The sequence below is a fragment of the Thunnus thynnus genome, chromosome 15, assembly GCF_963924715.1.
Source record: "Thunnus thynnus chromosome 15, fThuThy2.1, whole genome shotgun sequence".
Taxonomy (NCBI): Eukaryota; Metazoa; Chordata; class Actinopteri; order Scombriformes; family Scombridae; genus Thunnus; species Thunnus thynnus.
Window position 1 is genome coordinate 1603905 of NC_089531.1, and position 17253 is coordinate 1621157.

Here is a 17253-nt window from a genome sequence, read left to right on the forward strand (position 1 = left end):
GACAGAAGACGTTCTGAAAGATAATCTCTGCAATCATCAAACCAAATCTATGTTAAAAAAAATCAGTACTCTGGTAAATTGATTGATCCTTTTAGAAACAGCATCATCAGAGTAATCCAAGTCCCTGTTGGAGTCAGTCAGAGCATTTCCATAGAGAGCCACTTTGCATCAGCAGCACCATGCTCCAGTGCTCTGGGAGAGTTTATAGTCCTGAGAGTTGAACACTGGATGACTGACAGCTGTCCTTCATCGCAACAGAAGCCACAGAAATCCTCCTCATCAAAAACATGACTTTGATCTCCGTCCTCATCTGGACTCTCCTCTGCTGCTGCTTCACAGGTAAAGTCCAGAGAATCAAACTCCTCTCCTCTATGAACATCCGTCCCTCTGAAATGAAGCCGACAAAACCATCAAAACCATGACGCTGCTTTATGTTTTTGTCTCTGTATCCTCAGAGTCCAGAAGCCAGATCACAGTGACTCAGCCTGCAGCAGTGACATCCGCTCTGGGAGGATCCACAACCATCAGCTGTAGGACCAGTCAGGATGTTTATTATGTGAGTGTCCATGACCAACATTGGTACCAACAGAGAGATGGAGAAGCTCCTAAACTGCTGATTAAGTATGCTAATCAGAGAGTATCAGGGATTCCAGATCGTTTTTCAGGCAGTGGATCAAACTCTGACTTCACTCTGACCATCAGTGGAGTTCAGGCTGAAGATGCATCAGTTTATTACTGTCAGAGTCTCCATAAAATCAACAGTCAGTATGTGTTCACACAGTGAAAAAGCGTTGTACAAAAACCTCCCTCAGTCAGACTGAACAGAAACTGAACTGACTGCTGCAGCTGGAAGCTACTGCAGAGACTGATACAGTTCACTGAACACACACACACACACACACACACACACACACACACACACACAACTTTTATATTAAACCATTAGACAATTGATTCATATGTCTGTAGTAATGAATATGAATCTATCTCAGATAATAATCACAGTATTGTTCATGATTGGTCTCACAGTGGTACAAACACAGTAACAACTTTGTACTGATGACCTGATAGAAACTGAAGGAAACAAATTAGTTACATTGAAGTAAATGAAAAAAGAGGCAAAACAGGTATTTTGTTCCTTTATTAAAACATATGAAATGTGATATGAAGTTATACATTTAGAACATCAGATTCCTTAAAACTTGAAATAATCTTCTGTATCAAGGTGTCTCCACAGCTCAGCAGGTGATTGACAGTTCTGTGTAGACTCTACCTGTTACTTGTTCTAGCTGTGTTTACTTTCTCTCATATTCACTTTGTTATACAGAGCAGTAACAATGCTGCTGAAGAGAAAGTTTGGACTGGCAGTAGTGGATCTGTTAGATGAGGATAATATAATTGTTTCAGCATTAATGAAGAGAAAAAGATCCACTGGAAGAGCAGATATTCAGTGAGAACACTGAACATGTGGAAGCAGCTGCAGACTGATCAAAGCTCTCGTGGTGTCTACAGTTTGTGAATCAAGCAGCTACATGAAGATTATTGTTTGAAAAGTTGCAGATAACTTACATTATGATCCTCTGAGCTCCAACAGATGAAGCACAAACATCTGCTGGTGTAAATATAGACGCTCAGACAGAGAGGTGTAAAACAACCTTTATTATTCAGCAGCACATCAGTACAGCATTACACCAGTCAATCCCACAATCTGTCTACAAGCTTCCTGTCATCGTCCTTCCTACATCCTTTGGAATTCACATTTCAATAAACTGAGATAAAATAGTTACAACTCCAGTATTTCGCTGATGTCAAAGATATCACAGATCAATATGAATGTTGGAATCATTTTACATATACTGTTTATCATGTAGCAGCAGGTTTGTACTGTGACTTTCTGTGAGACCAAACTGAGCTCAGAGCAACACTGACGTGAATGAAGTCTGTCAGTGAATTAACCAGTGACTCCATTATGTTTGTATCTAAAGAGTGTTGTGATATAAAACAATATATGATGATATCAGTGTGATCAGCAGCTTTAAAATGTGCAAATGAAGAAACCTGAGGGACAGTAAGTGTAATAAGAGAAGTGTTTTAAAGGCAGGCTCTCTGGTTATGAAGTCAAGAAACTCATTAAAACCGTTATGTATTTGTAAAACACAGCTGGTTTATACGGAAACTCACTAAAGCAAAACCCCACAAATTTCCAAACTTAATAATTATGTTTCGTATATGATGTTAAATTTGTGGTAAAATGAAACTGACAGCCTTTACAGTTCTGGATAAGATAGTAGACATTTGAAGACGTGAATTAACTGATAGAAATCAGCATAAACATGAACACTGACGCATTTTGTTAAAAACTCAGTCAGAGCATTTCCATAGAGAGCCACTTTGCATCAGCAGCACCATGCTCCAGTGCTCTGGGAGAGTTTATAGTCCTGAGAGTTGAACACTGGATGACTGACAGCTGTCCTTCATCACAACAGAAGCCACAGAAATCCTCCTCATCAAAAACATGACTTTGATCTCCGTCCTCATCTGGACTCTCCTCTGCTTCACTCAGGGTGAGGAAAATCATTTTTTCTGTCATGTGAAAATCATTTGGAGTGTAGCTGAGTTTCACCATCTCATGTCCAGTGTTTCTTCTCTCTCCTCAGGGTCTGTTGGACAAAATATTGTCTTGACTCAACCAGCAGCCAAATCAGTGGAGCTTGGTCAAACTGTTTCTATTGACTGTAAAGGTAATACACAAGTATATCACTACTCTGGTTCACAATACTGGCTGGCCTGGTATCATCGGAAAATTGGAGAAAATCCTAAACCTCTGATCTACAAAACATCAGAGAGATTTTCAGGAATCTCGTCCAGATTCAGTGGAAGTGGAGCAGGGAATGGAGTTGACTTCACTCTGACCATCAGTGGAGTTCAGGCTGAAGATTCAGGAATTTATTACTGTCACGGTCTCCACTATCCCAACAGTCAGTGGTTGATCACACAGTGAAAAAGCCTCATACAAAAACCTCCCTCAGTCAGACTGAACAGAAACTGAGCTGACTTCTGCAGCTGGGAGCAACTGCATAGACTGATACAGTTCACTGAACACACACACAAGCAGTTATTTTACAAGTCTATCCAGATCATTCACTCTATCTTTAATCATTTGAAGTTATCACTACAAATATAATAACAAATGTTTATGAGACAGGGATGACTTGTTTCTTCACTACTCTTCAGATGTTGATTGGACCCCTGGTTTCTTCCATGAACAAATGCATCAGCATTTCAGGTATCATTTCATTCACACCATCAAAAAGATCAGCTTGTATGCAGATGACATCCGACTAAACATCACAAAATCTCTGTCTTCCCTTTTTTATGTTACTAATCAGATTAGAAGAGGTTTTCTCCAACTAGTTTCACTCCTATTTTAAATGGTCAGCATATCTTTTACATCATTTGGTAGCCTCATTTTTACCAAACTGAGATAAAATAGTTACAATTGAAACATGTCCACGTTTTAAAAGATATTGCAGATCAATAATGTTGGAATCATTTTTCCTGATGTCTGACTTGATAAACAACTACAAAACTCTTCATGTCTTAATCAGTTTCTCATTTGCTACAAAAGCTGCAATTCCACCTTCAGACTGGATTTCTTAAAAGTGTATTCAACAGATTTCAATGAGGAAACACCTGCATTTATCTGTAAACCTTTAGTGAATTTGGGGCCTTTCACATCACTAATTACACAGTCTGTACTTTAGAAAAAAGAAAATACTAACCATGGTAAAACAGAGAAAAAAACAACTGAAAACAATTCTTTAAAATAAGCCTCAAAATTCCTCCATTATAGGATTCACATCAGTCTTTTAACTGCTTGGTGGAGATCAAATTAAGTTCTCTCCCACAGATTTTGACTCCTTTATGTTATGGATGATGTAAATGTTGAGTTCTCCCAGCAGTGAGGAGGAAACAGCATGATATGTTGAGGACAGCTACAGTTGACTGACTCTGTGTGTTTGCATATCTGTCCTGCCTCTCTGCTCCCAGCCGTTAAGAGGCCAGTATTGATCAGTGGCTGGCCAGACCTTTCAGAGCCACTGACACGCCGGCAGCACAATGATGATGTCACTGACTCTACTGCTGGCCACCCTGGGGCTCCTTGTTCAGGGTGAGACTCTCTTGTGAAAACTTTGCTTCAGGATGCAACCAGGTTCACCACAATGATTCTGCTGTGATGGAGAAACACTGAAACAAGCAGCATTTACCTTCTTCCATCTATTCTCCATGTTAAAGAAATGATACTCTTCTGTTTTCATGTTGATCATCTTTCTCCAAGCTGGATTTGTCTCAATAACCCTTCTCCTCTTTTTCATGTTTTCCAGGTTCATCAGGACAAATCACTGTGACTCAGTCTCCTGGATCTCGGTCTGTTGTTCCAGGACAGACTGTCTCCATCAGATGTAAAACCAGTTCAAGTGTTTACAATTATGGTAATAGTAAGGGCTACCTCAACTGGTACCTTCAGAAATCTGGAGAAGCAGCTAAACTCCTGATTTATTATGGTACAACCCGTCAGTCTGGAGTTTCAGATCGTTTTAGTGGAAATGGATACAACACTGACTTCACTCTGACCATCAGTGGAGTTCAGGCTGAAGATTCAGGAGTTTATTACTGTCAGCAGAGTTACAGCTTCCCGTTCACACAGTGATACAATGTCGTACAAAAACCTCCCTCAGCTGAAGAGGAACTGATCTGACAGCTGCACTCAAACTTAAACAACAGAGGTTTTAATAACTTACTTTGAACATTTTAATACTAAATATTCTGTGTTTAAACAAACAAGTTATATTTTTAAGACTTTCATTGAAACATTGTATGAAACATTTGGCTGAACATCAAATCTAACCTCTGTTGAAGTAAATTTCAATTCTTTAATAAGTTAAATCTACTGACTACAACACATGAACACTAAAATTATAAATATTATATTATATTTATACGATCTCTTTTATAGAAACTCAATCTTACTCATGTTTCAAAATGAATTACAGAATATAATCTTGATAAAATCTAATAATTTGTGTTGTAATATTATGAATAATTTCATTCGACATATTTTAGTCATTTTATTATTAGTATTTATTTAGTATTTATGATTAAAACCAAAAAGGATTTCATAGAATATGTAATTAATATTTTAATTCTCTCTTTTTTTCATCTCTTTCTTTTGTCTTTGTGTTTGAGCTCTTCAGCAGAAGCAGTTTTTAAAAATCTGAAGGGTTAAAATGTCAGATCACACTTGTTTTATATCTCTTTATGCAGATGATATCCTGATTTTTATTTCAGATTTGAAAAATATATTTGAAAATTTGGATTGTATAAAAACATGTAGATGTATGTTTCTTTATATAAATCTAAAACAATATTATAGTCTGTACATTAACACACTTTGGTAAGCAGAAATGATTGGATGTGTTTTCACTGAGACAACTATAGATTTTGTGACAAAAGTCTATTAATACAGACAAATCTGAAGTGACTCCAGCAAAGCATCTTCCACAATTATTATGACTTTACTGTAAACTATGAAAACAAATTATGGACTTACTACCACCATGACTGTGTAGCACTAATCACATAATATCTAAGAGTGTTGTTTGAGTGTAAATACTTTCCTAATATACAGTATATGAATCAATACATTATGTGATCTTACATTTTCCTTCTGAAGTCTTCATATAGCAGTTGAAACATTTATAACTCAGTTTTTATCAGGATTTAATATCATTACTGTTACCATTAAGAGAAAATAATTAAGACACATTTATAATAATAAACATGAAAACAAGTGATTTGATGAACAGATCTTTATTGTCTGGAAATACTGAAATTATATTGAAACATTACAACAAGCAAGTAAATATTGTTACTGAAACATGTGAAATAAAAGAGAGAGATAGTTGCAGAGATCAGAGTGAGAGCAGTAGCAGAGTAAAAGCAGTAGCAGTGAGTCAGGTCAGGACTGGGAACACTGGTCTCTCCTCAGTGTCTCTGAGACTGCAGTCTGGGAGCCCTGGGTGGCCTCACAGGTCACAGAGCCCACCTTCCTCCACTGGTCTGCAGGGAGCCTCAGGGTGCTGCTCCAGCTGTAGCGGCCGTCCTTCTGCAGCACCCCGGGGCTCCTGCTCTGCTCCAAGCTGCTGCTGCTGCTGCCGTCCACCTTCCAGGCCAGACTCCAGTCTGAGGGGAAGCCATCGTTGGCCAGACACATGAGCGTGGCCTTCCCCTGCTGCAGCTCCTCGCTGGAGGGGGGCAGCACCGTCAGGGTGGGACGGACATCACCTAGGAGACACCAATCACATTAGAGGACAGGGACCACACATCTGTCAATCGAACACCAGACACTTGGACACCTTTACTGTGTTAGAGTGGATTTTCCCCTTTAAGGAGTTTCTGTCAGATGTTTTTTCTGCTCCACCAGTCACTCACTCACACATTGTTTCACTTCCCTTTAAGAAACCTCTCATGCAGATCAGCACAGAAAGAGTCCTCATATGACTCTTTACTGCATTTTATTTTACACTATTTACTGAAAATAAGGACAAAGAGTTTGAATATATATCTTATAAATTGATTTTTAACATATTTACTTTCAAAACTATTAAAAGAGCGACAGTTAATCAGATTCAGTGTTAAAGGATTATGAGCAAAATCTAACAGACAGCCGTAATATACACAACATGTTGAGACATATTAAAGAAACAAATATCTTTAAGAAGAAAGAAATATTTTAAACTGAGGTTAAAAGACAATTTTAGACACTTTAAATGATGAGATGCAGCATTTTTTCGTCATAATCGCCCACGTTGTTCAGAATAGTTTTAAATCAACGTTCACTTAAAATTGAGACTTAAAGGTTAAATTTAAAAACATGTTTAAAGTAGGATTGTTGTTCTTTAATCTTTCTGCTGTTCACATTTAACAAACTAACTGGAACATGTAAAGAAAAGTTCAGTAAAGCTGCTTTGAGTTCAACTTCAAGGTTAAAGAGGAGAAATCAACAATAAAATTGAGACTTTAAAGTGTTTTAGATCAGCTCAGTGGAAACTTATATCGACTACAAATGTTCAGACACAGAAATTATAAACTTAACTGATGATTCGATATTTAATATTTGAGCAGAAACTTACTTCCAACATCCAGTCTGGTTCCTCCACCAAAAGTCCACCACAGTGATACAAACTGACTGAGTCGTCGTACAAAAACCTCTCACTGTAGAGAGACACGGCTCTCTGACTTTGTCACATTAAACTAAAACTACAAGTCCTCAAATTTCAGCCTGAATCTAAAACATTACATGATTTCTACTGTGGACCAAACACTTAGAATATATTGATTCATCATTTAAATTTAAACAAACAAAACTCTTATTTTTGTTGCTGGTGGACAACTGTTGGTCAAAAATTAGAAGTGAAGATGTAAAATCAGAAATTTCAATTTCTAGAGAAAACATATGTGCAAAAACCTAAATATCACTCAGGATTTAATAAAATACTTTCAAAGTTTAACTTACTTCCAACATCCAGTCTGGTTCCTCCACCGAACGTCAACCACAGTGATACAAACTGACTGAGTCGTCGTACAAAAACCTCTCACTGTAGAGAGACACGGCTCTCTGACTTTGAACACAACAAACTCTACAAAAACAGTCTCAGTCTGTGAAACACAGCTGCATGATATGAAAATATATAACAGTAGGCCAATAATTTATATTCTTATTGTAAAATTAATAATTTAGTTTCATGTTTACTGTATTTTAAATTATGTCTTGAATTAAAACTGAGTGTTGTAGATGTAAAATGAATCAAAACAGACATTTCTGAAGACAATCTGTTCACAGAACATAAATGAAACACAGAAAATGATCACTGACACATAGTTAATCAATATTCTGGTAAATGTATTGATCCATTGATTAAGCAGCGTCATCAGAGTAATCCAAGTCCCTGTTGGAGTCAGTCAGAGCATTTCCATAGAGAGCCACTTTGCATCAGCAGCACCATGCTCCAGTGCTCTGGGAGAGTTTATAGTCCTGAGAGTTGAACACTGGATTACTGACAGCTGTCCTTCATCACAACAGAAGCCACAGAAATCCTCCTCATCAAAAACATGACTTTGATCTCCATCCTCATCTGGACTCTCCTCTGCTGCTGCTTCACAGGTAAAGTCCAGAGAATCAAACTCCTCTCCTCTATGAACATCCGTCCCTCTGAAATGAAGCCCACAAAACCATCAAAACCATCAAAACCATGACGCTGCTTTATGTTTTTGTCTCTGTATCCTCAAAGTCCAGAAGCCAGGTCACAGTGACTCAGCCTGCAGCAGTGACATCTGCTCTGGGAGGATCCACAACCATCAACTGTAAAACTAATCCTGATGTGTACAAATTTTTGGGTATTTTTGACTCCTTAGCCTGGTACCAACAGAAAGATGGAGAAGCTCCTAAACTCCTCATTTACTATGCTGACCAGCGAGAATCAGGGATTCCAGATCGTTTTTCAGGCAGTGGATCAAAAACTGACTTCACTCTGACCATCAGTGGAGTTCAGGCTGAAGATTCAGCAGTTTATTACTGTCAGAGTTATCACTCTATCAACAGTCAGTGGGTGTTCACACAGTGAAAAAGCGTCGTACAAAAACCTCCCTCAGTCAGACTGAAGTTCACTGAACACACACACACACACACACACCCACCCACCCACACACACACACACACACAACTTTTAGATTAAGCCATTAGACAATTCACACATATATGGTAACAAATATGAATCTATCACAGATAATAATCACAGTATTGTTCATGATTGGTCTCACAGTGGTACAAGCACAGTAACAACTTTGTACTGATGACCTGATAGAAATTGAAGGAAACATATTAGTTACATTGAAATAAATGAAAAAAGAGGCAAAACAGGTATTTTGTTCCTTTATTAAAACATATGAATGTGATATGAAGTTATACATTGAGAACATCAGATTCCTTAAAACTTGAAATAATCTTCTGTATCAAGGTGTCTCCACAGCTCAGCAGGTGATTGACAGTTCTGTGTAGACTCTACCTGTTACCTGTTCTAGCTGTGTTTACTTTCTCTCATATTCACTTTGTTATACAGAGCAGTAACAACACTGCTGAAGAGAAAGTTTGGACTGGCAGTAGTGGATCTGTTAGATGAGGATAATATAATTGTTGCAGCATTAAAGTCAAAAATCAAAAACCAGACTCACTTTTCAGACCCATGTGGAACACCTATCAAGCAAACTGAAGGTCAAAAATGGATTTTTGTACAGAAACAAATCATGTTTCTCTTCTGCTAGTCTGTGAAGGAAGGTTGTCACACACTCGTCACCACTTCACTAAAAATATACTTTAATAATTTACCAACGTTTTGACATGACAGTCTTCTTCAGGGTATTGAGGGACATAACAGCTCAACAGACATTATATAGGAGATAGGACACAGGTGTGTCTGTCATGGGGAGGAGTGTCCTCAATCACATTTACATACTGTTGGAGGAGCGAGTACCTGATTCACATGACATTTAAAAGTCACATCAGAAAAACATGATACGTTTGATCAATAGCTTAGATCATACAGTGCATCAAAAAAACATCTCCATATAAATGCACAATACATTTGAAAAAAGGTTAGTTATACAATATATCAAAAGAATATCAGAAAAGATCTCCATATAAATATCAAATCATGGCTACGAGTGTGCGACTACCTTCCTTCACACCTTTCCTACTTTCATGGTGGTCAGCAACTCTCCAACACTGGTTTGTGTTCCTCCTCTCTCTCATCCTGAGAATCTCTTCTGCTAGTTGAAAGACCATTGTACAATCTACAATTCTGTGTGCGCTTGATTATGGTGATATTTTATATATGCATGCTTCTCCCTCCACCTTAAAGCTTCTTGACTCAGTGTATCACAGAGCACTGCTCTTCATCACAGTTGATGAATTCCTCTCTCACCATCGCATCTTATATGAAACGGTGGGATGGTCCTCCTTAACAAACAGAAGGCAGCAGCATTGAATGTTGTTTATTTATGAGGCTCTACTGCAAAAACTGCCCGGTTCCCTCTGATCTCTGGTTACATTTAAATACAGTACTTACAATGTATTTTAACATCAGCTGAACCTCTTGTTCACACTGAACTTGGAAAAAGTGGGTTCAAATACTCTGCTGTGTACAGTGTTTGGTTTGTCCATTCTGGGCGACTGTAGAAACATGGCGGGCTCCGTGGAAGAGGACCCGCTCCCTATGTAGATATAAAGGGCTCATTCTAAGGTAACGAAAACTATTCTTATTTTCAGGTGATTATACATTAATGAAAACATACTTATGAATATTATATTCCATTTCTGCCAATAGGTCCTCCTAAATCTTACACACTGGTCCTTTAAATGAAGAATTAAATCAATAAATGAAAAAATAATGAAAAGAAAAAGCTCCACTGGAAGAGCAGATATTCAGTGAGAACACTGAACATGTGGAAGCAGCTGCGGACTGATCAAAGCTCTCGTGGTGTCTACAGTTTGTGAATCGCAGCTACATGAAGATTATTGTTTGAAAAGTTGCAGATAACTTACGTTATGATCCTTTGAGCTCCAACAGATGAAGCACAAACATCTGCTGGTGTAAATATAGACGCTCAGACAGAGAGGTGTAAAACAACCTTTATTATTCACAGCCAAGCGCAATCACTACAGAAATTTGCAATTTTCGCCAGTTCTGACATATGTGCCAATATTCATGAGTTTTCCAGCATCCCAAACCCCTCAAAAATGCAATGGCCCAACAGCCCCCGAAATAGAAATATTTATTAGACATAAATGGTTTGTTTCTCCACTGCTCTTTAGACTTTGATTCTTTTTTCCATTTGCAAATCCATCAGTATCTCAGGCATCATTTCATTCACACTATCAAAATGATCACTTTGTATGCTGATGACATCCTATTAATCATCACAAAATCCTCATCTTGCCTTCTTTCAGTTACTAATCATATCAGAAATTACAACAGGTGTTCTAACTATTCTCAATCCTATTTTAAATGTGCAGCAAATCTTTTGCATTGTTTGAAATCCACATTTTACCAAACTGACATGAAAGAATTAGAACTCAAGTATTTCCTCAATGTTAAAGACATTGCAGATCAATAGGAATTTCAGAATAATTTTTCCTGATGTCTGACTTGATAAACACCTACAAAACTCTTCATGTCCGTCTGAGAATCAGTTTCTCATTTGCTACACCAGCTGCCATTCCACATTCAGACTGGCTCTCTGAAAGGTGTTTTCAATAGATTTTAACGTGGGACAAGCTTAGATTTATTGACAAACCTTTGGTGGATTTGGGGCCTTTCACATCACTAGTTGCACATTCTGTACTTGAGAAAAAAAACAAAATATCAACCATGTTGAAAAAAACTGAAAACAATTCTGTGAATTAAGCCTCAAAATTCTTCCTTTACACATTTCACATCAGTCTTTCTAACTGCTTAATGAAATTCTCTCCCTCAGATTTTCACTCCTTTATGTTATGGATGATGTAAATGTTGAGTTCTCCCAGCAGTGAGGAGGAAACAGCATGATATGTTGAGGACAGCTACAGTTGACTGACTCTGTGTGTTTGCATATCTGTCCTGCCTCTCTGCTCCCAGCCGTTAAGAGGCCAGTGTTGATCAGTGGCTGTCCAGACCTTTCAGAGCCACTGACACGCCGGCAGCACAATGATGATGTCACTGACTCTACTGCTGGCCACCCTGGGGCTCCTTGTTCAGGGTGAGACTCTCTTGTGAAAACTTTGCTTCAGGATGCAACCAGGTTCATCACAATGATGTTCTGCTGTGATGGAGAAACACTGAAACAAGCAGCATTTACCTTCTTCCATCTATTCTCCATGTTAAAGAAATGATACTCTTCTGTTTTCATGTTGATCATCTTTCTCCAAGCTGGATTTGTCTCAATAACCCTTCTCCTCTTTTTCATGTTTTCCAGGTTCATCAGGACAAATCATCCTGACTCAGTCTCCTGGATCTCAGTCTGTTGTTCCAGGACAGACTGTCTCCATCAGATGTAAAACCAGTTTAAGTGTTTGCAATATAGTTGATTGCTTCCTCAGCTGGTACCATCAGAAATCTGGAGAAGCTCCTAAACTCCTGATTTATGGAGCTACATACCGTGGTTCTGGAGTTTCAGATCGTTTTAGTGGAAGTGGATCTGGGACTGACTACACTCTGACCATCAGTGGAGTTCAGGCTGAAGATTCAGGAGTTTATTACTGTCAGCAGGGTTACACACCGTTCACACAGTGAAACAACGTCGTACAAAAACCTCCCTCAGCTGAAGAGGAACTGATCTGACTCAACAGCTGCACTCAAACTAAAACAACAAAGGTTTTACTGATTTACTTTGAACATTTTAACACTAAATATTCTGTATTTAACAAGAAAAGATTTATTCTTAATACTTTCATCAATACAGAATATGAAACATTTGGCTGAACATCAAATCTAACCTCTGTTGAAGTACGATTTCAATTCTTTAATAAGTTTAATCTACTGACTACAACACATGAACACTAAAACTTTTATTATTTATTTATTTGATCTCTTACCATTTTTCATAGATACTCAAACATACAATTTTTTAGAAATAAATTACAAAATGTTATCATGATAAAATCTACTATCATTTGTGTTGAAAAATTACTAATCATGTCATGTGACATATATTTTCATTTTGCATGTTTTTATTCCAGCAGCAAGTATTTATAATATAAACCAAAACACATTTAATTGATTATGTAATTAATTAATACTTGAATTCTTTCCCTTTTTCATCTCTTTCATTTGTCTTTATGTTTCAGCTCTTCAGTAGAAGCAGTTTGTAAAAATGTCCAGGGTTAAAATGTCAGATCACACTCATTTTATATCTCTTTATGCTGATGATATTTTGCTTTTTATTTCAGAATTAGAACATATTTCTGAGTGTTTTGTGAATTTGTTTAAAAGATTATGTATATGCTTTTAATACATCTGAAAAAATAAAAAATATTAGACTCTTTGCACTGACACACTTGAGTAACATAAGATGATTGGAGGATTTTTCATTAAAATTACTCAATAACTAATTATAACAGACAAATCTGAAGTGACTCCAGCAAAGCATTTTCTACAATTATTATGACTTTACTGTAAAGTATGAAAACAAATTATGGACTTACTACCACCATGACTGTGTAGCATTAATCACATAATATCTAAGAGTGTTGTTTGAGTGTAAATACTTTCCTAATATACAGTATATGAATCAATACATTATGTGATCTTACATTTTCCTTCTGAAGTCTTCGTAGAGCAGTTGAAACATTTATAACTCAGTTTTTATCAGGATTTAATATTATTACTGTTACCATTAAGAGAAAATAATTAAGACACATTTATAATAATAAAGATGAAAACAAGTGATTTGATGAACAGATCTTTATTGTCTGGAAATACTGAAATTATATTGAAACATTACAACAAGCAAGTAAATATTGTTACTGAAACATGTGAAATAAAAGAGAGAGATAGTTGCAGAGATCAGAGTGAGAGCAGTAGCAGAGTAAAAGCAGTAGCAGTGAGTCAGGTCAGGACTAGGAACACTGGTCTCTCCTCAGTGTCTCTGAGACTGGAGTCTGGGAACCCTGGGTGGCCTCACAGGTCACAGAGCCCACCTTCCTCCACTGGTCTGCAGGGAGCCTCAGGGTGCTGCTCCAGCTGTAGCGGCCGTCCTTCTGCAGCACCCCGGGGCTCCTGCTCTGCTCCAAGCTGCTGCTGCTGCTGCCGTCCACCTTCCAGGCCAGACTCCAGTCTGAGGGGAAGCCATCGTTGGCCAGACACATGAGCGTGGCCTTCCCCTGCTGCAGCTCCTCGCTGGAGGGGGGCAGCACCGTCAGGGTGGGACGGACATCACCTAGGAGACACCAATCACATTAGAGGACAGGGACCACACAGCTGTCAATCAAACACCAGACACTTGGACACCTTTACTGTGTTAGAGTGGATTTTCCCCTTTAAGGAGTTTCTGTCAGATGTTTTTTCTGCTCCACCAGTCACTCACTCACACATTGTTTCACTTCCCTTTAAGAAACCTCTCATGCAGATCAGCATAGAAAGAGTCCTCATATGACTCTTTACTGCATTTTATTTTACACTATTTACTTAAAATAAGGACATAGAGTTTGAATATATATCTTATAAATTGATTTTGAACATATTTACTTTCAAAACTATCAAAAGAGCAACAGTTAATCAGATTCAGTGTTAAAGGACATTATGAGCAAAAACTAAGAGACAGCCGTAATATACACAACATGTTGAGACATATTAAAGAAACAATTATCTTTCAGAACAAAGAAATATTTCAAACTGAGGTTAAAAGACAATTTTAGACACTTTAAATGATGAGATGCAGCATTTTTTTGTTATAATCGCCCACATTGTTCAGAATAGTTTTAACTCAACGTTCACGTAAAATTGAGAATTAAAGATTAAAATTTAAAAACATGTTTAAAGTAGGATTGTTGTTCTTTAATCTTTCTGCTGTTCACATTTAACAAACTAACTGGAACATGTAAAGAAAAGCTCAGTAAAGCTGCTTTGAGTTCAACTGAGGAGAAATGAACAATAAAATTGAGACTTTAAAGTGTTTTAGATCAGCTCAGTGGAAACTTACATCTACTACAAATGTTCAGACACAGAAATTATAAACTTAACTGATGATTCGATATTTAATATTTGAGCAGAAACTTACTTCCAACATCCAGTCTGGTTCCTCCACCAAAAGTCAACCACAGTGATACAAACTGACTGAGTCGTCGTACAAAAACCTCTCACTGTAGAGAGACACGGCTCTCTGACTTTGTCACATTAAACTAAAACTACAAGTCCTCAAATTTCAGCCTGAATCTAAAACATTACATGATTTCTACTGTGGACCAAACACTTAGAATATATTGATTCATCATTTAAATTTTAAACAAACAAAACTCTTATTTTTGTTGCTGGTGGACAACTGTTGGTCAAAAATTAGAAGTGAAGATGTAAAATCAGAAATTTCAATTTCTAGAGAAAACATATGTGCAAAAACCTAAATATCGCTCAGGATTTAATAAAATACTTTAAAAGTTTAACTTACTTCCAACATCCAGTCTGGTTCCTCCACCGAACGTCAACCACAGTGATACAAACTGACTGAGTCGTCGTACAAAAACCTCTCACTGTAGAGAGACACGGCTCTCTGACTTTGAACACAACAAACTCTACAAAAACAGCCTCAGTCTGTGAAACACAGCTGGATGATATGAAAATATATAACAGTAGGCCAATAATTTATATTCTTATTGTAAAATTAATAATTTAGTTTCATGTTTACTGTATTTTAAATTATGTCTTGAATTAAAACTGAGTGTTGTAGATGTAAAATGAATCAAAACAGACATTTCTGAAGACAATCTGTTCACAGAACATAAATGAAACACAGAAAATGATCACTGACACATAATTAATCAATATTCTGGTAAATGTATTGATCCATTGATTAAGCAGCGTCATCAGAGTAATCCAAGTCCCTGTTGGAGTCAGTCAGAGCATTTCCATAGAGAGCCACTTTGCATCAGCAGCACCATGCTCCAGTGCTCTGGGAGAGTTTATAGTCCTGAGAGTTGAACACTGGATGACTGACAGCTGTCCTTCATCACAACAGAAGCCACAGAAATCCTCCTCATCAAAAACATGACTTTGATCTCCGTCCTCATCTGGACTCTCCTCTGCTGCTGCTTCACAGGTAAAGTCCAGAGAATCAAACTCCTCTCCTCTATGAACATCTGTCCCTCTGAAATGAAGCCGACAAAACCATCAAAACCATCAAAACCATCAAAACCATGACGCTGCTTTATGTTTTTGTCTCTGTATCCTCAAAGTCCAGAAGCCAGGTCACAGTGATTCAGTCTGCATCAGTGAGATCTGCTCTGGGAGGATCCACAACCATCAACTGTAAAACTAATCCTGATGTGTACAAATTTTTGGGTATTTTTGACTCCTTAGTCTGGTACCAACAGAAAGATGGAGAAGCTCCTAAACTCCTCATTTACTATGCTGACCAGCGAGAATCAGGGATTCCAGATCGTTTTTCAGGCAGTGGATCAAAAACTGACTTCACTCTGACCATCAGTGGAGTTCAGGCTGAAGATGCAGCAGTTTATTACTGTCAGAGTGTTCATGAAATCAACAGTCAGCGTGTGTTCACACAGTGAAAAAGCGTCGTACAAAAACCTCCCTCAGTCAGACTGAAGTTCACTGAACACACACACACACACACACACACACACACCCACCCACCCACCCACACACACACACAACTTTTAGATTAAGCCATTAGACAATTAATTTATACGTTTGTGGTAACAAATATGAATCTATCACAGATAATAATCACAGTATTGTTCATGATTGGTCTCACAGTGGTACAAGCACAGTAACAACTTTGTACTGATGACCTGATAGAAACTGAAGGAAACATATTAGTTACATTGAAGTAAATGAAAAAAGAGGCAAAACAGGTATTTTGTTCCTTTATTAAAACATATGAAATGTGATATGAAGTTATACATTGAGAACATCAGATTCCTTAAAGCTTGAAATAATCTTCTGTTTCAAGGTGTCTCCACAGCTCAGCAGGTGATTGACAGTTCTGTGTAGACTCTACCTGTTACCTGTTCTAGCTGTGTTTACTTTCTCTCATATTCACTTTGTTATACAGAGCAGTAACAACACTGCTGAAGAGAAAGTTTGGACTGGCAGTAGTGGATCTGTTAGATGAGGATAATATAATTGTTGCAGCTTAAAGTCAAAAATCAAAAACCAGACTCACTTTTCAGACCCATGTGGAACACCTATCAAGCAAACTGAAGGTCAAAAATGGTTTTTTGTATAGAAACAAATCATGTTTCTCTTCTGCTAGTCTGTGAAGGAAGGTTGTCGCACACTCGTCACCACTTTACTAAAAATACACTTTAATAATTTACCAACGTTTTGACATGACAGTCTTCTTCAGGGTATTGAGGGACATAACAGCTCAACAGACATTATATAGAAGATAGGACACAGGTGTGTCTGTCATGGGGAGGAGTGTCCT

The 17253-nt window shown here is 37.6% G+C and overlaps 2 gene segments (V, D, J or C); one reads left to right on the forward strand and one right to left on the reverse strand.

Annotated features, from left to right (window-relative positions):
- Nucleotides 1-4119: 4119 nt before the first annotated feature.
- On the forward strand, nt 4120-4711 carry LOC137198535 (immunoglobulin kappa variable 4-1-like). The segment is given in 2 exon segments: nt 4120-4171; nt 4386-4711. Coding segments are annotated over 2 exon segments (378 nt in total).
- A 1154-nt stretch (nt 4712-5865) lies between these two features.
- LOC137198536 (Ig kappa-b4 chain C region-like) lies at nt 5866-10048 on the reverse strand. The segment is given in 3 exon segments: nt 5866-6345; nt 7577-7632; nt 10041-10048. Coding segments are annotated over 3 exon segments (390 nt in total).
- Nucleotides 10049-17253: the final 7205 nt, after the last annotated feature.